At 45.9% G+C, this 21880-nt stretch overlaps 1 protein-coding gene across 1 annotated transcript in view; it reads left to right on the top strand.

Moving 5' to 3' along the window:
* DGLUCY (D-glutamate cyclase) overlaps positions 1-21375 on the top strand; it is a 55521-nt gene extending 34146 nt beyond the window's left edge. Inside the window, 2 exon segments of the mRNA XM_065871640.1 lie at positions 14220-14371; positions 21226-21375. Of these exon segments, the coding sequence (XP_065727712.1) occupies positions 14220-14371; positions 21226-21375 (302 nt within the window).
* Positions 21376-21880: the final 505 nt, after the last annotated feature.

Genomic DNA, 21880 nt, shown 5'->3' with positions numbered 1-21880 from the left:
TTAGCCTCTGGCCTCTCAGTCATTCAACAAACATTTGCTGTGGGCCAGACATTGCTCTGTGTACTGAGGCTGGAGCAGCAAGGGCCCTGCTCCACAGAATGCCTGCTCTAGTGTTGGGAGATGGACAATGAGCCCTAACAAAGAAATATACCAGATGGTGCTAAACAGTGAGAAGAGCTACAGGTAGATGAGAGAGAGTGACAGGCAGGCCACTTTAGATCAGTGCTCTGAAGAGGGGTCATCTCTGCTTTTATCTGTACCTCCTGTGGGGTGGAAAGGAAGAGAACAATCTGGCAAACGTTTGGAGGATGCAGGAGACTTCAGCTCTCCTTTCACTTACCTCTGCCCCAGGCTTCCCTGCCCCTCCCTGCAGCTGCCCTTCCCATCAGAACCAACCTTTCCTGTGTCTGGGTCCTTCCAGGCCCCACCCTTCCTCCCTTGACTTCGTCACAAGTTTCAGGAATTTTGACCCATACCTGAGAAAGGCCCTCTCCCTTTTCATTGTCAAAGTCAAAAACAGCCGTGGAGATAAGCAGAAATATCTGAGGGTACCAGTGCCTGGGTAAGAAAACGTGAACTGTAATTGACAAGTTGCTGGAAGCTTCGTGTGGACAAGTCTGAGAGTTAGAAGCTCCAAGGGGACCTAGTCATAGGAGGCTCCCACCTTCTGTGAGCTTTACCTTCACAGGCTCTACCAGGTCCACACTGAATATTAGAGAAAAATCCCCTCATGCTTTAGGTAGGGGAGGGGAAAGTGAGCCATTTTTGAAATACACCAGAGCACCTGTTCTTCTGAACAACGCCTGCCCTCGGAAGAAACTATTATACCAGAGCCTAGCCTGCTAGGGTTTTAACAGAGCCTAACTTACCTAGGGGAGAGAAATACCCAAAAGTAGATAACATGCAATAACAGATGGATAATGTAAGCAGAGAAATGGAAATTCTAATAAAGAATCAAAAAGAAATGCTAGAGATAAAATACACTTGTAACAGAATGAAGAATGCCTTTGATGGGCCCATTAGTAGATTAGACACAGCTGAGAAAATAATCTCTGACCTTGATGATATGACAATGGGAACTCCCTAGACTAAAAAGATAAGAGAAAAAAGATTGAAAGGAACAGAAAAGAATATCCCAGCCACAACTACTGAACCTGCGTGTCTGGAGCCTGTGCTCCGCAACAAGAGAGGCCCCAATAGTGAGAGGCCCGCGCACCGCGATGAGGAGTGGCCCCTGCTTGCCACAACCAGAGAAAGCCCTCACACAGAAACGAAGACCCAACGCAGCCCAAAATAAATTAATTAATTAAAAAAAAAATCCCAAGAATTGTGGGATAACTACAGAGCTGTAACCTATTTGTAATAGGAATCCAGAAGGAGAAAGAGAAAAGAAATATTTGAAGCAATAATGATTGAGAATTTTCTCCCAAATTGATGTCAGACACCAAACAATAGATCCAGGAAACTCAGAGAATACTGAGCAGGATAAATGCCAAAAAAACTACACCTAGACATATGTTCAAATTTCAGAAAATCAACAATAAAGAAAATATCTGGAAAGAAGCTGGAGGAAAAAAACTCTTTACCAATAGAGGAGCAAAGATAAGAATTATATCCAACTTCTCCTCAGAAACCATACAAGCAAGAAGAAAGTGGAGTGAAATATTTAAAGTGTTGATAGAGAAAAATCAACAACCTAGAATTATGTATCCTGGAAACTTTTCCTTTATAAGTGAAGGAGAAATAAAGAATTTCTCAGACAAACAAAAATTGGGGGAATTTGTTGCTAGTAGACCTGTCTTGTAGGAAATGTTAAAAGAAATTCTAGGGACTTCCTTGGTGGTGCAGTGGATAAGACTCTGTGCTCCCAATGCAGGGGGCCTGGGTTCCATCCCTGGTCAGGGAACTAGATCCCACATGCATGCCGCAACTAAGAGTTTGAGTGCCGCAACTAAGAGTTTGAATGCCACAACTAAGGAGCCCACCTGCTGCAACTAAGACCTGGTGCAACCAAATAAATAAATAAATATTTAAAACAACAAAAAAAGAGAGATTCTACAGAGAGAAGGAAAATTATATTGGTCAGAAACTCGATCTACACAAGAAAGGAAGAGCATTGGAGAATGAATAAATGAAGGTAAAATTAAAATTTTTATTTCTCTTATTCTTTTTTTTTTTTTTAATATAAATTTATTTATTTATTTTTGGCTGTGTTGGGTCTTCGTTTCTGTGTGAGGGCTTTCTCCAGTTACGGCAAGCGGGGGCCACTCTTCATCGCGGTGCGCAGGCCTCTCTCTCACTGTCGCAGCCTCTCCCGTTGCGGAGCACAGGCTCCAGACGCGCAGGCTCAGTAGTTGTGGCTCACGGGCCTAGTTGCTCCGCGGCATGTGGGATCTTCCCAGACCAGGGCTCGAACCCATGTCCCCTGCATTGGCAGGCAGATTCCCAACCACTGCACCACCAGGGAAGCCCTTCTCTTATTCTTAATTGATCTAATGGATAACAGTTTGTTCAAAATAATAATGGCAACAATGTGTTCAATAATATGTGCTTATGTGTATATATGGGCATATATATATTTTATATATATATATATGAAATGAATGACAGCAATGATACAAGGGATGAGAGGGAATAATTAGGAATATTTTGTTATTATAACATGCTTGAGCTACCTGTGTAGTGCTTATTTGAAAGTGGACCTGGATTCACTGTAAACATATATTGCAAACTCTAGGGCAACCACTAAAAAAAATTTTTTTAAAAAGAAGTATCATTGATATGCTAAGAAAGGAGAGAAAATAGCATCATATAAAGTGTTCAATTAAAACCATGAAAGTCAGAAAAAATGTGAAAGACAAAATAGGAAAAAGAAAAAGGGCAACAAATAGAAAATAGCAACAAGTATGGTAGATAGTAATCCAACCATATCAATGATCACCTTAAACGTCAATGGTCTAAATACTCCAATTAAAAGACAGAGATTGTCAGAGTGGATCACAAAACAAACCCAAATATGGTTGTCTCAAGAAACCCACTTTAAATATAAAGAAATGTATAGATTAACAGTAAAGGTTTGGAGAAAGATATACCATGTTAACACTAGTCAAAAGAAAGTAGGAGCAGCTATATAAATTTCAGAGAGAGCAGACTTCAGAACAGTTCAGGAAAGTTACCAGGGTTAAAAGGGGCATTACATAATGATGAAGGGGTAAATACTCCAAGAGGACATAACAATTCTTAATGTGCATACTCCTAAAGTGTCAGGCAAACACTGATAGAACTGCAAGGAAGAATAGATGAATCCACTATTATAACTGGAGACTTTAACACCGCTCTATCAGAAATGGACAAATCCAGCAGGCAGAAAATCCATAAGGGCATAGTTGAACTCAGCAACACCATCAATCCACTGTATATAATGGACATCTTATGCCCTACTTCATCCAACAACAATAGCCTACGCATTCTTCTCAAGCTCACATGGAACATTCACCAAGATAGACTACATTCTGGACCATAAATACCACCTTAACAAATTTTAAAGACTAGAAATCATAACATGTCTGCTGTCAGATCACAGTGGAATCAAACTAGAGATCAGTAACAGAAAGATAGCTGGAAAAATCCCAAAATACTTGGAGATTAAACAGCACTCTTCTAAATAACACATGAGTCAAAGAAGAAATCTGAAGAGAAATTTTAAAATATTTTGAACTTGATGGAAATACAATTTATCAAAATTTGTGGGGTGCAGTGAAAGCAAGGAAATTTATTATATCGAATGTGTATATTAAAATCAGTAATCTAAGTGTTCACCTTAAGAAACTAAGAAATGAAGAGAAAATTAAATCCAAAGAAGGAAATAAATAATATCAATTAAAGCAGAAATCAATGAAATTGAAAACAGGAAATCAATAGAGAAAATTAACAAAACCAAAAGCTGGTTCTTTGAAAAGATCAATAAAATTGATAAGCCTCCAGCCAGACTAACTAAGAAAAAAAGAGAGAAGACACAAGTTACTAAAAATAAATGAGGGCACATCACTACAGATGCCATGGAAATTAAAAGAATAATAAAAGAATGCCATGAACAACTCTGTGCCCATGAATTTGATTAAAAATGACATACTGGGCTTCCCTGGTGGCGCAGTGGTTGAGAATTCTCCTGCCCATGCAGGGGACATGGGTTCGTGCCCCGGTCTGGGAAGATCCCACATGCCACGGAGCAGCTGGGCCCGTGAGCCATGGCCGCTGAGCCTGCGCGTCCGGAGCCTGTGCTCCGCAATGGGAGAGGCCACAACAGTGAGAGGCCCGCGTACCGCAAAAAAAAAAAAAATGGGCAGAGGACCTGAACAGACATTTTGTTTTTCAAAAGAAGATATACAGATGGCTAACAGGCACAAGAAAAGATGCTCAACATCACTAATCATCAGGGAAATGAAAATCAAAACCACAATGAGATATCACCTCACACCTGTCAGAGTGACTATTATCAAAAGACAACAGACAACAAGTGTTGGTGAGGATGTGGAGAAAAGGGAACCCCGTACACTATTGGTGGGAATGTAAATTGGTGCAGCCACTATGAAAACAGTATGGAGATTCCTCAAAAACTTAAAAATAGAACTACCATACAATCCAGCAATTCCACTCCTGGGTATTTATCCAAAGAAAATTAAAACACTAATTAGAAAAGGTATATGCACCGCTCCCCATGTTCATTGCAGCATTATTTTCAATAATCAGGATACGGAAGCAATCTAAATGCCCATCGATAGATGAATGGATGAAGATGATGTGGTATATATATATATAAGGGAATATTACTCAGCCATAAAAAAGAATTGAATCTTTGCATTTGCACCAACACAGATGGACTTAAAGGGGATTACGCTAAGTGAAATAAGTCAGACAGAGAAGGACAAGTACTGTATGATTTCACTTATTTGGGGAATCTAAAAAACAGAACAAATGAACACACATAACTGAACAGAAACAGAGTCATAGATACAGAGAACAAATAGGTGATTGCCAGGGGGTTGGGGAGGAAAGAAATAGCTGAGGGAGATTAAGAAATACAAACTCCCAGTTACAAATAAATGAGTCATGGGTAGGAAATGTACAGTTTGAGGAATATAGTCAATAATTACCTAATATCTTTGTATGGTGACAGATATTAGCCAGACTTACAGTGGTGATCATTTTGAAATGTATAGAAATACAGAATCTCTATGCTGTATACCAGGAACTAACATAGTGTTGTAGGTCAATTACACTTCAAAAACAAACAAACAAACTGACAGAAAAAGAGATCAGATTTGTAGTTACCAGAGAAAAAGAGTGGGGGGAGGGGGAATTGGATAAAAGTGGTCAAAAGGCACAAAGTCCCAGCTATAAGATAAATAAGTACTAGGGATGTAATGTACAACATGATAAGTATAATGAACGCTGCTGTATAAGTGAAGGTTGTTAAGACCATAAATCCTAAGAGTTCTCATCACGAGGAAAACTTGTTTTCTGTTTCTTTAATTTTGTATCTATAGGAGATGATTTGAGTTGATGGATGCTCACGAAACTTGTGGTCGTCATTTCATGACATTTGTGAGTCAAATCTCTGTGCTTTACATTACACCTTAAACTTATACAATGCTGTATTTCAATTATATCTCAATAAAACTGAAAGAAGGAAATGTAAAACTTCTGCTCTGCAGAAGACAATGCCAAGAGAATGAGAAGGCATAGACTTGAAGAAAACATTTACAAAAGACGTTTCTGATAAGACTGTTACCCAAAATATACAAAGAACTCTTAAAACTCACTAATAGGGCTTCCCTGGTGGCGCAGTGGTTGAGAGTCCGCCTGCCGATGCAGGGGACACGGGTTCGTGCCCCGGTCCGGGAAGATCCCACATGCCGTGGAGCGGCTAGGCCCGTGAGCCATGGCCGCTGAGCCTGCGCGTCCGGAGCCTGTGCTCCGCAACGGGAGAGGCCACAACATTGAGAGGCCCGCGTAACGCAAAAAAAAAAAAAAAACTCACTAATAATAAAATAAACAGTCCAGTTTAAAAATGAGCAAAAGACTTGAACAGACACCTCACCAAAGAAGACGTACAGATGGCAAGTAAGGATATGAAAAGATGTTCAACATCTTATGTCTCAGGTCTCCACCGTGGGTTAGCTTTTCGGCTGGGACACCCAGACAAACCCTACCCCTCAGGCGTGCCGAGCTTGCTTGCTGTCGGCACGTCTGTTATTTACTAGTCCCCTTTATCCTGGGGTCTTGGATCTCAGTGGAAGGGAGCCTCTGGAGAATCTCTTTGGAAGTCCCCAGATTTCCTTGTTTATCTGCCACACAGAATGTAGGTTCTCTGTATAATTGAACAAATCTCAAAGGCTTGGCCAACTGCATCACTGATGCGATTTTAGCAGCAGGTGAATTTCCCCAAAGAGAAAAGGTGATCCCAGTTGGCAGTGGGGAGAGGAGGCTGTTATCTGGAATGAGAGTTTCAGATGAAAATCTGTGGTTTGGGGCTGAGAGAGATGGAAAGGGGCCCATCCAGTTAGGGTTGGGAGCTGCTGGGGCCTGAAAGCAGAGAAGTTTGTCTGCTCCTTCAGTTCAGCAAAGACAAGAAAGATCAAGGGCTCCGGAATCAGTAAGGAGATGGCAGCTCTTATCTCCAAGCTTCGCTAGCCTCACCCAGAAAGTGAGTCTCTTTGAGGATTAGAGAAAGCCTTTTCCAAGTCACCCAGGCTGGCCCTGGGCTGGGTAATCACAGCAGATTTGCTATTCTTCTTCCAGGAGGGGAAGTCAAGAGGGGGCAGGTAGTGGATCTCCCAAGGATAGTGAATAGGAGGCACAGAAGCCCTGCTGACTCCATCCTTGGTTCTTGACACCAGGGCTGGTCAGCAAGGTGTCAGGCCCAGCCCTAGGCAGACAGGTATGATGGAAGTGAGAAGAGAAAAAACCCACGACAGGGTCCACAAGCGAATGGTGCCTTGGCCCTAAAGGTGTATTCTTCTGCGCTATCTGGTGCCTCTAGAGATCAAAGTTTGCTGTGGGACATCACAGGGGGCCTCCCAGAACAGGCTCCTGAATACGGGCTCAAGCCTAATCCCTTTTCCTGGTCTTGGGGACCCTCTCAGCGCAATCTCCCTAATCTCCACTGTGTATCCCATGATCTAGCCATGCTTGAATACAGCATAGCTTTCACTTTTTTAATTGAAAAGATGATGTAACAATACTATAGACATTCTCAGAAGGCGGTAGTGAAGGGTGACGGAGGACAAAAATACTGTCATCTCATCACAGCACAATCAGCATTTCTTCGTTTTGCCTGTTGGCTTCTAATTCTTGCACTCAGTACAAACCCACTTTTGGCTTCTGACTGACCTAGGAGTGATCTTTAAGCACAAGAAGAAGTGATGCAACACAGCGTGATGGGGCTGTTACCTAACCCCTCTGATGGTGGGCTTCCGTGCAGCGTGAGGGATTCAGGTTAGCCATAAGGGAGAGTTCTGGAATGGCTTCCTGGGGTTATAGCTTGAATGTTCTTCTCTTCTGGTCACTAACAGTGCATAACCCAGATGGTTTAGAGCAATGGTTCTCAAACTTTAACTTGAATCGGAATCACTTGGAGAGCTTATTAAAACTCGGTTTGCTCCCCTATTCCCTTGCTGAGTTTCGATTAAGTCAGTCTAGGCTGGGGCCCAAGAATTTGTGTTTCTAACAAGTTCCCAGGTACTACAGGTGCCACTGGTCTTGGGACCATTCTTTGAGTTCTGCTGCTTAGAGGCAGGGTGAGGAACCTGTTGGGGAGCAAAGTTTGTGACCCCAAAATCTGTCTCCCTGGGGCTTCCCTGGTGGCGCAGTGGTTAAGAATCCGCCTGCCAGTGCGGGGGACACGGGTTTGAGCCCTGGTCCGGGAAGATCCCACATGCCACGGAGCAACTAAGACCGTGCGCCGCAGCTACTGAGCCTGTCTGTGCTCTAGAGCCCATGAACCACAACTACTGAAGCCCACACTCCTAGACCCCGTGCTCAGTAACAAAGAGAAGCCACCACAATGAGAAGCCCGCGCACCGCAACAAAGAGTAGCCCCCACTCGCCGCAACGAAAGAAAGCCCGCGCACAGCAACGAAGAGCCAATGCGGCCAAAAATAAATAAATCTATTTTTTTTAAAAAAAGAAATCTGTCTCCTTGGCATGAGGATTAATTTAGGATGATCTTTAAAAATTTTTTATTGGAGTATATTTGATTTACAATGTCGTGTTAGTTTCAGCTGTATAGAGGATGATGGTTTTTAAGAAACGGAAGACTCAGGAAGTTTTTCTTTTCAGCTCCCCCTTAGCTGCATAAAGAAGTTAGTTAAAGGGCCTGTTCCCAGAATAGAGCTACAAGCAGAGGTATCTGTAGAGAATACGGGCTAGGTGCAGTGGGAGAAACTCAGCATGGCCTAGAGATCCAAGCCCACCCTGTGTCCTGTTGTCTCTACGTGACCCAGCAAACATTTATTTGCCAAACATTTGCTTTTCCATCTCCATGTGCATTGCCTTCCTCCCCTTTGAAGTCCCAAACCAGTGCCCCCAACATCCTCTTTTGTCTTTAGCTGAGGATGGTATTTAAGATGAGGGGCTTCGGCCATTTGGGTAAACTTTTCAGATCTCCTGGGCCTCTCCCATGTATACATGTTATTGAACTCCTGTTTTATTTTCTCCTGTTTATCTAACTCATGTCAATTTAATTCTTATACCAGCCAGAGGAACCTAGAAAGATGGAGGAAAATTCCTTTCTCCCCGACAATTGGCATAATCACCAGATTTCCCTTTACTGGCTGGATACTGCTCTCCCTGAAGCTGCTGCGGCTAAGAGATCCTGGGACAACTGACAGAAGCCACAGACGGTAAGAGTTCTTGCCTGTCAGTCAGTCTCCCAGGTCTCTGCTTGCAGCGTCTATCGGAAGCGAGAGTGGTAAGAGCCCTTTACTGCTTTTCTAAAGTTAGACTAACAGAAGGAATATTTATGGAGCCTAGTTCCTTGGACCCAGAGACTCTTGTTTTGAAAACTGGCAGAGTACTCTTGATCTGTTGATCCTTTTCCTCCCAAAGATGGTTATTGTTTTTCTTTATCTCTCTATTGTGTTGTTTGTCATAAGAAGGAAATTCCATAGGGTAGGACGCAGGCATAGGTCCATTAAGCTTGCTGTCCAGGCTGGCCCCGCACACTGGTGAGTTTGCTAGTCTCAAAAGAAAAAAAAAAACTGGATGAGTTTTTTTCCTTCCATCTTATTATACATCCTGAAGAGCTTGGTTTGCTGACCAGTGAGAAAACTCTCTCTGGTCTCTGCCATCAGAAGGGTACACATACTGGTATGCATTTTGCAGTCAGATAGACTGGGATTCCAAGGAGCTGTAGCTAACTGGTCAGAAGCCCAGGTAACAACCCAGGCTTCTAACTGGCGTCTCTTTGTGTGGCCATGCCAGCTCTCAGGGGAGTTTGTCATAAAGGGTCCAGTCCATAGGGGCCTTTGTTGTTCAACCTTTGTTGCTTCATTAGTGATGCAACAAAAGTCTCCACTTCCTTAGACTATTTTGGGGAGTGAAATTTCTGGATCTCGTTAGGGCTGTGTCCTTTCCATGCTTGTGGGATGCCTCTTTCATCCAGGCTAAGGCATAAAAAGACTTATTGGTTTGTGTTGCTATTAAGATACTATTCGTCAATAGCAGATGATGGATCCTTTGAATTGGAAAAACTTCTAAACTGGTAAATTTTTAAGAGAACTCTCATTGTAAACAGCTGTTTTATTGGCACCTGTGGAAAGACCAAATTAAAAGGTGGAAACAAAAAAATATAATGGCTAACCCTGAGAACTCCCTTAATTAAAAAACAAAACAAAAAAGATTTGGGGGCTTCCCTGGTGGCGCAGTGGTTGAGAGTCCGCCTGCCGATGCAGGGGACACGGGTTCGTGCCCCGGTCCGGGAAGATCCCACGTGCCGCGGAGCGGCTGGGCCCGTGAGCCATGGCCGCTGAGCTTGCGCGTCCGGAACCTGTGCTCCGCAACGGGAGAGGCCACAACAGTGAGAGGCCCACGTACTGCAAAAAAAAAAAAAAAAAAAAAAAAAGATTTGGGAAACCTTATCAAATTTGGTGTCTCAGCTTCCCCTCATGGATCTTCCAGATGCTAATAAAAGCATTCAGTTAATTAACAAGGGAATGGGAAGAAACCAAGGGGAAGGTCAAGGTACTCTTCCCCAAAAGGTAGAAAGTGTTAAAGGGTTATTAAGAAGGTAAATAAAGCAAATATTGAAAGTTGCAGAATAAAGAGGAATCAGAAACAGAAGACTCAGGGGACTTGTCCCAGCAGGATGGAAATCTTCAGATGGCTATTAAGAAATGGGATAAGTAAAATGGACATTGATGGGATTAAAATAAAGGTTTTTAATACAGCACTATCTAAGATTAGGTGGGCCAAAGGGATGCTCTTTGATCCCCAAAACATTAAAGGGCCCCAAACAAGTCCTCTCTACTTACTTCAGTTGGGAGAAATATTTTAAACTGGAAGGCAAAAATTACAATGTGAAACCTAACCAACAATCACTTGGGTCAAGAATTAGGTCGATTAATTGAGTTCAAGATTGACAAAAGGGCCTGGGTCCCTTAGCGCAACCCCTCACTGCAGACGCAAAGCCTTTTACACAAGAGTGGGGAGATGGCAGGGGGATGGAAAGAAGTTTCTGGAACTCCTTGGTGCCAGAACCTCACAAGCTGTGGTACCAAAACCCATTAGTGGAACCCTGACTTGGGCTACAACAAGATTGAGAAAAGTAAAAAGTACAAGAGTTAATAAGATTATAAAAGTCGGAATGTTTGAGTGGGTGTTATATGAAGAGGTTAAACGACGTTGCTGCAATGCTTTATGGTAATGGATGTTATGGCCAGGAACACTTCTCCGACCCAGTATTGTAAGACTGAGACTTATTGATGGGGTCCTAATGGAAGCTATGGTCAAAGGTATAAGAGTTGATGAAACTGAGGTGAAAGCTTGTAAGAAAATTGTAATGTTTGAATGGGATTTATGTAAGGTGGTTATGTGTCTTTTGCCTGATTGTATTGTCGGGGTAGACATTGCGTCCCCCTGGGGAATGTTTCCACTGCTTGGTATTGTAAGACAGGGCACATAAATCCACCCTTTGGGCAATGTTAATTAGACATGCTAATGAGAGTCAGTAGGGTTGCCTGAGCCCACACAATGTGAGATGAAAACTGGGGGCTGATACTGGGGCCTGATAGGAGCAATGGTGGAGGCTTTTTGCCCCTCGGGTGAATTGGTCTGGGGTTGACTTGAGGACTCATAAAGAGGGCCTTTACTGAATACCTTGTGCAGACTTTTTGAAGGCATGATGCATTGATCTCTGAAGTTCTAAAACATAGAAATCTTTTGATTTCCATTTTAATTGGAAATCTTCTCCCTGATATAAAGAAGCAAATTGAAGAAAATATAGTTGGATGAGCAGATCAGCCTTTTGATATCATTTAGGCAGTAGCCCAGTTCTTTGTGGAATTGAAAGCAACTGTCTTTGTCTTGTACATCTCTACAAAATCAGAAATGTAAGCACAGCCCACAGTCACCTGAGACTGAGCCTGGGGAATCAATCAGTAGAGCCTGGGGGGAAAAAGAGCTTTTCAAAAGTACTAACTAGACTTCCCTGGTGGCACAGTGGTTAAGAATCCGCATGCCAGTGCAGGGGACACGGGTTCGAGCCCTGGTCCAGGAAGATCCCACGTGCCGCGGAACAACTAAGCCTGTGCGCCAAAACTACTGAGCCCGTGAGCCACAACTACTGAGCCCCTGCACCAGAACTACTGAAGCCCGCGCGCTGTAAGACCCATGCTCCACAACAAGAGAAGCCACCACAATGAGAAGCCTGTGCACCACAAAGAAGAGTAGCCCCTGCTTGCCTTAACTAGAGAAAGCCCGCTTGCCTCTACTAGAGAAAGCCCGAGCGTAGCAACGAAGACCCAACGCAGCCAAAAAAAAAAAAAATTACTAACTGCTGGAAGTGCTCCCTCACCAAAAATCTAATTCACATCTTCTTTAATTAATATTATTTGTCAAGGACAAATACAAATCTTAAACGTCTTTTCCACATATAGTAAAAAGCCTTTGCCATCTGAGTGGATAAACTTAACTTATTGCAACTGATGTTTATGAACTAGTGAGTTTTTTATTGTTATACCTGATTCATGACTAAAGTCTTAAAATGAAAGCTACGAGGTCTCTGGTTGTGTCTGTCTGTATATCTATGCATGCATGTTATAGATAGGGTATTTTTCTACCTTCTGATGGTATTGCCACAAGTAACTTGTAGAAGAACTCTAATTGGCTTAAAAGGAAGCACTTTTGAATTAAATATTTCTAAATATAACAGACTAACCCAAATATTTTTCGAGTTCACACGATCTAAGATTAACCTTTAGTAAATAAAAGCAAATTTAAATTTACTGCTTTAAGTAAAACAGGCATGTCTTTAGAGTTATCAGCATTAAATATAAAACTTTTATTCTACCTGGGTTTACTAATCAAATAAGTTCACATTATGTCTGTTACGAAGTTTATCAGCAAGAAGAATAGCTTGGGATGATAGTTGACTTTAATGTCTCATGAAGTTTTCATGAGTACTCTAAACATAACTGTTGGGAACCAATGATTTAGATAAATATTGATATACATGGGGTAAGACTTAAAAATAACTTCGAAAATCTTTTGGTAATTTAAAACTTTAGAGTTTTTCTAAGGTAAGTTAAATGATGGGAATTCATTGAATGTCTAGATCATTTCCAAATAAGATAAAATACTGAAAATTAATTGCTAAACAAGTCTAAGTTTACCTACTTTTGTCTTCTTATTACAAAAAAAACCCTAAAGATGTTTGGGTCTATTATACATTATGAAATGTATTTTAAAAATACTGGTAGGGCTTCCCTGGTGGCGCAGTGGTTGAGAGTCCGCCTGCCGATGCAGGGGACACGGATTCGTGCCCCGGTCCGGGAAGATTCCACATGCCGCGGAGCAGCTGGGCCCGTGAGCCATGGCCGCTGAGCCTGCGCGTCTGGAGCCTGTGCTCCGCAACGGGAGAGGCCACAGCAGTGAGAGGCCCGCGTATCGCAAAAAAAAAAAAAAATACTGGTATAACAAACAGTTCACAATTGCTTACTTCTGAGTTTTCACTAGAAATTAAGTTTTCTAAGGGTTAAGAATTCTAATTAATATACCATAAAACTACTAAAATAAATAAGGAAAACATCTTCATATGTAAGGAAAATGTTTAAAAGGTATAAGGAATGGGAATGCATTTTGTTAAGGGAAAATAAAGTGAAAAGTTAAAAAAGGGCTTCCCTGGTGGCACAGTGGTTGACAGTCCGCCTGCCGATGCAGGGGACGCGGGTTCGTGCCTCGGTTCAGGAAGATCCCACATGCCGCGGAGCGGCTGGGCCCGTGAGCCATGGCCGCTGAGCCTGCGCGTCCGGAGCCTGTGCTCCGCAACGGGAGAGGCCACAACAGTGAGAGGCCCACGTATCGCAAAAAAAAAAAAGTTAAAAAGAAAGAGGAAAAGCATAGGACAAAGTTTGAATGTGATAAAAAAAAAAAGGATTTGTAGGTTTATGGAAAAGGAACTCTAAGAGTTTTGTGTGTAGTCAGGACTGGCAAAGATTAGAATATATTCAATTGAGTGAATGAATTTTAATATTAAAAGTAAGCTGATACAAAATTAGAATCTTGTTTTCTCTCTGTGTTAAGAAGACAAAAGTCTGCTCTTGATAATTTATAAAATGTTTTTCTTTACCTTTGATTAGTCTGCCTGTAAAGAAAGGATTTTATGTTTTATCAAAATAATTTCCTATGTTGTTTTTATTAGGTCTTTGATTACTGGTTTGGTCCCAAACCAATGCCCCTAAAATCCTTTTTTCTTTAGCTGAAGATGGTGTTTAAGGTGAGGGCTTCAGCCATTTTGGTGAGTTTCTCTATTCTCCTGGGTTTCTCCTGTGTATATGTGTTATTAAACTTTTGTTTGACTTTCTCCTGTTAATCTGTCTCATGTCAATTTAATTGTTAGACCAGCCAGAAGAACCTAGAAGAGTAGAGGAAAATTTCTTCCTCCCAGGCAAATGACATGACTTTTGTGATCCTATGATGGAATCTTTTTGTTGTTGTTCCAGGCGTTTCTAACTGGGGAGGTTATGCCTTGGCCTGTGCGCTGTACATCCTGAACTCATGTGAGGTCCACAGACGTTATCTGAGGAAGGCAGTTGGGCCCTTCAGAGCACCTGGAGGACAGAACTGGACTCAGGCCCTCCCATCCATCACTAAGGTAACATAGCCCAGCAGGCAACTCTCATGGATGCAACTTTTTCCCCGGATGAGGAGTAGACATGGTATTTCAATCCATAAGCCAGGAGCCAGCACCGCTACTGCCCATCAGAAGCCAGAGGCAGAGCCTGCCTTAAAACAAAGGTCTCGGGCTTCCCTAGTGGCGCGGTGATTGAGAGTCCGCCTGCCGATGTAGGGGACACAGGTTCGTGCCCCGGTCCGGGAAGATCCCACATGCCGCGGAGCGGCTGGGCCCGTGAGCCATGGCCACTGAGCCTGAGCGTCCAGAGCCTGTGTTCCGCAACGGGAGAGGCCACAACAGTGAGAGGCCCACGTACCGCCAAAAAAAAAAAAAAAAAAAAGAAAAAAACAAAGATCTCCCATCAGGCAACCACTGGACTGGACTTTGACCTACTAGTGACTCTAAATCACTATGAAAGATCTCATATAAATGACCATTTTCCTTCTAATTTGACGTTAGGCAGGTTGCTTAACCTCTCTGAACCTCATTTTCTTCCTCTGTGAAAGAGGGGCAGTCAGCATTCTTGGAAGGATGGAATACCTGACCCATGGTAGGCACTTCATAGCGGTAGCTGGAGGTGTCCTTAGCATCTCCCTCCAAGGAGTTTACAACCCGGCAAGGGCACTGACACCTCCGCTGGCACCGTCAGCCATCCTACACGGTGCTAAGGTGTGAGGGCCCAAGGTGGCAAGAGGACCCTGTGTGCTGAAGGCTGGGAGGGATAAAGCCAGTGGAAGGGGAGGCATCTGGGCAGGAAGACCGGAGGGAACAAAAGCTGGGAGATGCGGACCAGCTTAGTGCTGGTTTGGGGAGACTGCTCTTGAGGTTGGCAACAGTAAGCCAGGGTGTGATAGGAGCAGAGGAGGGCTTCTGACCCCAGCGTCCCCAAAGAGGGGGCCCGCAAGTCCTCTGAAACAGTTTGCAAAATTGTTTCATACATGGATTTTCCTAGGCAAGAAGCCCTAGTTTCATCAGAGTCTCCAAGTAGTCTGGGGCCATTAAGAACCCCTGGCAGAGGGAGGTCACATGAGCCAGACCCAAGCAAACCCGACTCCTGACTGAGGCTTCTAGCCGAGAAGTAATAGGGAGCCACGCGAGGGCTTTGAGCGAGCAACCAGGGTCCCACTGGGTGGCTTTTGAGTGAGCTCCTCTGACTGCAGAGCCAACTGTGAAGGGCTGCGTGCAGTTCCAGGCGTTCCCCATAGACCAGCGCAGAGGCAGGACACACACGCACACGTACACACGCATGCACACACACCCACACACGTGCACACGCATGGCTGACTTACGTGAACTCACATATACCTGCAGGGAAAACAAAAAGAGAGAAGGCCAGCCAGCCCTCTAAGTGGTTCCAGCATTCTGCTCCCGGTCCTGGACCCCGGGCAGCGAGATGCGCTCCTGGAGACTTGACTGTTCCTACCTCAGGCCTCAGTTCCCACGGCTCTCGTGACACGGATTCCAGCCTCAAGCCCCCTCGCCAGCGGGTGCCCCTCGCAGAGCTGGGACCCGCCCACCCCGGAGAGAAGCTGGTGGCGTGTCAGTCTCTACCAGGCACCTTCTAGGGGAATTCTCCAGAGTAACTGGATCACGGGAAATTGGGGCCAAAGCCCAGACTTTACATCTAAATCCCAGGTCCCAGGTGACTTCACCTGTGAGTGGACAGCTCCGCCTGAGGGCAGGCAGGCAGGAGTGGGGGTGGGCTGGGGACACCTGGAGAACAGCAGAGGGAGCTGGGGTGTCTGGCCTGCTGGAGAGAGGATTTGGGGGGGGCTGAGATCTCAACAGCTTCCTGGGGGAGGGGCACAGATACCCTCCTCGGCCGCGTGAGAGACACAAGCAGGCCAGAAGGCAGAGGTTCTGGTTCACTGTGAGGAAGAGCTTGTTCTCCTCAGAGCTACTGCCCAGGCCTGCGAGGAGGGAGCGCTCGGACACAGGGAACGGGTCAGTGTCGGGGGAGAGGTTTCTCGAGTTCCGTCAGGCTGACCACAAGGCCACTCCCAGACAGTCCAAACAGTCTCATGCAACTTAAGGCTGCCCCAGTCTTATCCCACCCAAAGGCATAGATCGCTAAATGAAGAAAAAACAAAACAAAGAAAACCTTCTGGAAATCAGGAACCAGGTCTTTCTTATCTGCTTTCCCAAGAACTAGTGGAGGGAAACCCAGTGCTTGGTAAATCCTTGTTGAATGAATGAGTGTATGAATGAATGAATGAATGAATGCCGTGCTTTATTAAAGCAGTGATTCTTCCAAGTTTAGAGGCATCTAGAGGACCTTCCAGACAGCAGGAATCACCTCAGGGGCATCTTAAAGAGCACGGTGGGGCCCACCCCAGGGCTCCTGATTCAGTAGGTCTGAGATGGGTCAGAGAACCTGCACCTCTGATAAGTTCTCAGGCAATATTGCTGCTGCTGCTGCGGGGACCACATTTGAGACCCTGGACTAGAGGGTGGGTTCCCAGCGTCGTGGCAGAGGCTGGTGTGGAGAGATGGGAAGGCGATCCCGGAGCAGGAAGGTTCCTGAGCGTTGAGCCTGGAGACAGCAGCTGAGACGGGGCTGGTGCTGTTGCAGGTCCCCCAGCCAGCCAGCAGCTGAGGTCCTGGGGCCCCTCACTTGTGCGAAGCATCTGCGTCCAGAGCCCCTCCCTGCCTCCTTCCTGTCCTTCTTTTACATTGTCTTGCACCCTTTCTGCTCCCTTTTTCCTTCTGCCTCTGTGTCTGTCTCCCTCCTGCACCCGCCCCCATTTCTCTCCAACACCTCCCCGGATTGGTTTGTTATCCTCACTTTACAGAGGAGGGGGCGGAGGCTCTGAGAGGGAAGGTGGCTTGCCCAAAGCCACACAGCTAAGAGGCAGAGCTGAGTCTAGGCTCTCTGACCCCATACTCTGAGCTCTTCCTGATGTGGCTCAGTAGTTTCCTAGTTTCCGGCAATGCCAGGGTGCAGGAGAGGAGGGGAAAGGAGGAGCCGCGCAGCTAAAGTGACATTTTCAGGGGAACTGGTCTGCCCTAAAGGGGCCCAGAGGGCCTTCTATGCTTTCTTTACACTTCCTGGATCTGAATTGGAAAAAAACACTCAGAGGGCCGCCTCACACATGATTCCTGATTCATGCAGACACAAAAGACAGAACCCAGCCAAACAAGTTCACGCAGCCCCACACTTACCCTCTGGGGATGGAAATTCTCCTTCCACATTTCCACCCAGTCTTCATAAATATATTAATAAGGTACCACCCTTATAAAGAAAATAAAAGGGAACATCATTAAACCAAAATTACAAACACATTTTTGTATAGCCCCTCCTCTGGGCCAGGCCCAGACTTGTTCTGGGAGATAACGAGGGGTAAAGAACCCAGGGTCCACGGGGCGGGGGGGCTAATTTCAGGAGCTGGGATAGAACTGTGAACACTGCTTGTGGGGACACAGAGAACAGGTGCTTGGCTCGTTCAGAGAGCTCAAGGAAGGCTGCCTGGAAGAGGTGGCACTGAACTGGGTCTTGGAGGGTGAGTAGGATATAAGGAGCCAGGTGAGAAAACGTGGGAAGGACCTTCCAGGCAGCAGGACTCACAGAAGTGAAGGTGCAGAGACATGAAGCAGTGCATTGTGCAGGGGATAACTAGAGTCGTCCTACTGGAGGTCAGTGGGTCACTCCATGGAGAGCCCTGGGTCATCAAGAGATGCCGGACAGAACTGTGGCCTGAGTTTTGGTGAAGTTTGGCTGGTTAGGAGCAGAGGAATGTCCCTCAACCCTGTTCTGTGTGTTGCTTATAAGAAGGGCCTTCCATATTCAGCAGATGTGATCATGACTGCAGCAGGAGTGGGCACCATGTTGAGGAGCCCAGGGAAGGTGGCCACCACCATCCAGGGCATGCCCTGCCCACTCTGGCCCTTGGCTGTGCCCCAGGGGTTTTACTTGAGGGCAAAACAAATTGTTGGAGGACATTTCCTAGAGCTTATCAGGAGCCAAGAGCTGATTGATGACACCTTACAGGAGGGACTAAGGATGGATGGATGGATGGATGGATGGACAGACTGCTGGTAGGCTGGCTAGCTGGATGGATGAATGATATGATAGATCAATGGATAATGGTTGGATGGATGATACAGAGAGGCAGGAACATGACTTTTGGCCTCATCCTGGCTACCATTCTCTTCCAGCACGTTCACCCCACTCCACTTTCTTTATACTTTTTAAATTGAGGTACAGCTAACAGAGTAAAGCACATAAGCTTCAGTGTACAGTGGGTGAAGTTTTACACACGTACACATCCATGCAGCCACCACCAAGGTCACAATGCAGAGCAGTTCCAACTTCCCAGGAGGCCCCTTTCTCCCACCCCACTCTGAACAGCAGCATCGCCTGAAAATCAGCCCGTTATGCTCCAAGCATGAATCAATAGTGACACCCACACACTCAGCCTTGACATCCAGAACTCATCCTGGGGCCTCTTTCCACATCCACAATGAACTAGGCCCCAGGCTCTGCCCCCTCTGCCCAATTCAGTCCTCTGTCCCTCTCCTCCTGCCCCACCGTCTCAGCCTGGACTGGTGTGGCAGCCCCCAGGCCCTGTGTCTCCAGCCACTCCCTGGTCAGTTCTCCTCCCCGCTCCCCGCCCCACCACCTCCTCTTGGTGGGGCCTCCTTGAAGATGGTCTGGTCGTTTAAGGGTTCCTGGGAATTTGCAGGCAATCACTGTTGGCCCAGCTGCTCCCTGTGGCTCTTGGAGGCTGAGTGCCAGCCAGTTCCTAAGCTGTTGACTGATCTCGTGCACCCTGAGGACTCCCAGAGCTCTACTGGGACCCAGGAGGTTGTGAATGGTGGGGGCAGGCAGTGTGCTAGGGGGAAATGGCCCTGTGGTCCCAGGAACCTTGCCCCATAAAGAGAGGATATGTCCCAATGGAGAAGAGAAATGGGAGAATAAAGTCCAGACAATTGACGGAAGATGCCATTCTGGGCTGGGTACCCCTGGGAAGGGGCTCTTGGACAAAGGGCTTGCCTGGAAATGCTCCGGGCCTCCCTCCGACCTTGGGCCCCAGGGAAGAGTGGAAATGCAGGTTCTCAGGCCAGGTGCACGTAGAGACAGGTCCTAGGTGATATTTGCCAACACTTTCTCCCTTGTTCTGAAAAGTTTTCAGTGAGTGCTTCCCACAGCCCCTGGCTCGGTTCACTCCTGCTCTTGTCACCTGTGGTCCTAGTTGCCCCTCCTCCAGAAAGTCCTTCTTGAGCCACTTCAGTAAATGGGGTTGGAGGCCCCTGCTCTGCGCCGTGATCCCCATGGACTGTGCCTGCCTGATCAGTCGTCTAGAATGTGACGCCCCCGGGAGTGTGGGGAGCAGGGACCACGTCACATTCACCACTGTATCCCTGGTTCAGGTCCTGGCACAAAGCAGGTACTCAATAAAACTTTGATGGGTGGCGGAATGAATGAGCAAATGCCTGAGCAGGAAGATGAGAACCTTCCTCTGGTCTGTCGTGATCCACCTGCTCTAGATCCTTTTGTCCCCTTCCTTTGTCTGTAGAGGAGAAGAAGGATGTTGTGCTTGACTTCTGCCTCTCGGGCACCATCTTCTCTCCTGTGTCTTCACCTAAGACCCACCTTCCTCAGGGGGACCTGAACTGCTCAACAAGGGACAGACACGTTAGTGGCTTAGACAAGTGGTTCTTTGGCACCTTGTTTTTGGAGGGAGATGGAAGAAAGCAAATCAGATCACTTTTTAAAAAAAATCAACAAGTCAAAGGAAGAAAGCTCTGGGCTAAAGACCAGGGGACCCAGCCCTGCCAACTATAATCCACCTCATTTCATGAGCACCTACTGTGTGCCAAGGACTGTGCTAGGTGCTTTACTTGCATTTTCTCTTTTTTTTTTAAATTAATTAATTAATTTTGCCCGTGCCGTGTCTTAGTTGCGGCATGCGGGATCTTTAGTTGCGGCACACAGGATCTTTAGTTGCGTCTTGCAGACTCTTAGTTGTGGCATGTAGTCTTCTTAGTTGTGGCATGTGGACTTCTTAATTGTGGCATGTGAACTCTTAGTTGCAGCATGCATGCAGGATCTAGTTCTGGGATTGAACCCAGGCCCTCTGCATTGGGAGCGCAGAGCCTTACCCACTGGACCACCAGGGAAGTCCAGCATTTTCTCATTTAATCCTCACAACAACCTTCTAAGGAGGCATTGTTATTATCATCCACCTCCCCATTATACAGATGGGGACACTGAGGCACAGAGAGGTTTAACACACCTGCCAGGAAAGACCCAAGTCAGATCTGTCTGATTGTAAACCACTCTGCCTGCTGGGCCCAGGATGGGGTTGCATTTTCTCCATGGCTCTGCTCCCTCCAGATTCTCCCACAACCGCGCCGGGTAAAGTCTAGAAGGTGACTGAAGCAGGGCTAACAGAGGCTAATAGCGAGGAGGAACTCTCAGGAGGAACAGGGGCCTTCCTGGCACAAAGGCCATTGACAGATAATGCAGAGCTGGGCAGGGCTAGGTTGGCAGGAAGTAGCCAAGCTGCCCCTGCAGAAGTGAATCTTTAGCGTCTGTTAAGAAAATGCAGATTTCCATAAAAAACATACTATATAGTTACATGAAGAAACAGCCCAAACTGTTCAAAGTAGCAGCTTCTGGGGAGTGGATTGGGGAGCCCATGAGGTGTGATGTAGGACACTGTTACTTTTCACTATGAGTCTTCCAGTGGCGTTAGTATTTTTAAACAACATTTTATTTTTAAAAAAGAGATTATGTCAAGTCAAACGTTCTTTTTCCACTTATAAATGTATGGATTTCTTTCTTTTTCCTCCCCCTCCACTGCTTCTATCTCTGCCCCATTTCTTTCCAGGAGGAAAAAATGTTGGGCATCCTGGTGCAGCATGGAGTCTGAAGCGGAGTCTCGGGCACCCTAGGCATGGAGGTGGACGGGCTGCCCTTCCATGGCACTCTCGCCCAGATGATCCAGAAGCTGGTAGACATCACCATGGCGCAAGGGTGACCATGCACATTACAGGCATGCGGGTTGCGTATTAGACGGATCTAGGGAGGAGTTCCCTGAGGGCCCCGGCTTTCTTCTACAACAGCCTTGCAAATAAACACTGGCCCTGGGTGAGCAGCGTGCTCCACACTGGCCTGGGTCACGCGTGCCCACCTCCTGGGTCGGGGTTGGGGGCGGCGGGTTATGCAGGTGATGTGGACCGAGTAAAACAGTCCTCTGGGGTCCCCAGTTTTGGCTTTTATTCCTAAGTGCCAGGAGGCATTGATTTCAACCTCCTCACCCTGGCTTCTTCAGGCCACCCACGCAGTCTGCTCTGAGAGTCTTCTGACCAATCACTAACGGGGACGCCAGTGAGCAATGAATTTCCAGGCAGACACAGAGGGTCCGGAATAACCCCCCAGGCTAATTAAGAAACAGCAAAATGTACAAATGTGTAGTGTATATTACGAAGCTCTGGGGCTTCACTAAAGGTTTACTCATCACCACCAACAACAAAATATTTATA

The sequence above is a fragment of the Phocoena phocoena genome, chromosome 2 (genome assembly GCF_963924675.1).
Source record: "Phocoena phocoena chromosome 2, mPhoPho1.1, whole genome shotgun sequence".
In the NCBI taxonomy this organism is placed as follows: domain Eukaryota; kingdom Metazoa; phylum Chordata; class Mammalia; order Artiodactyla; family Phocoenidae; genus Phocoena; species Phocoena phocoena.
Note: the sequence above shows the minus strand (reverse complement) of the source record. Positions and strands in the feature narration are given on the sequence as shown.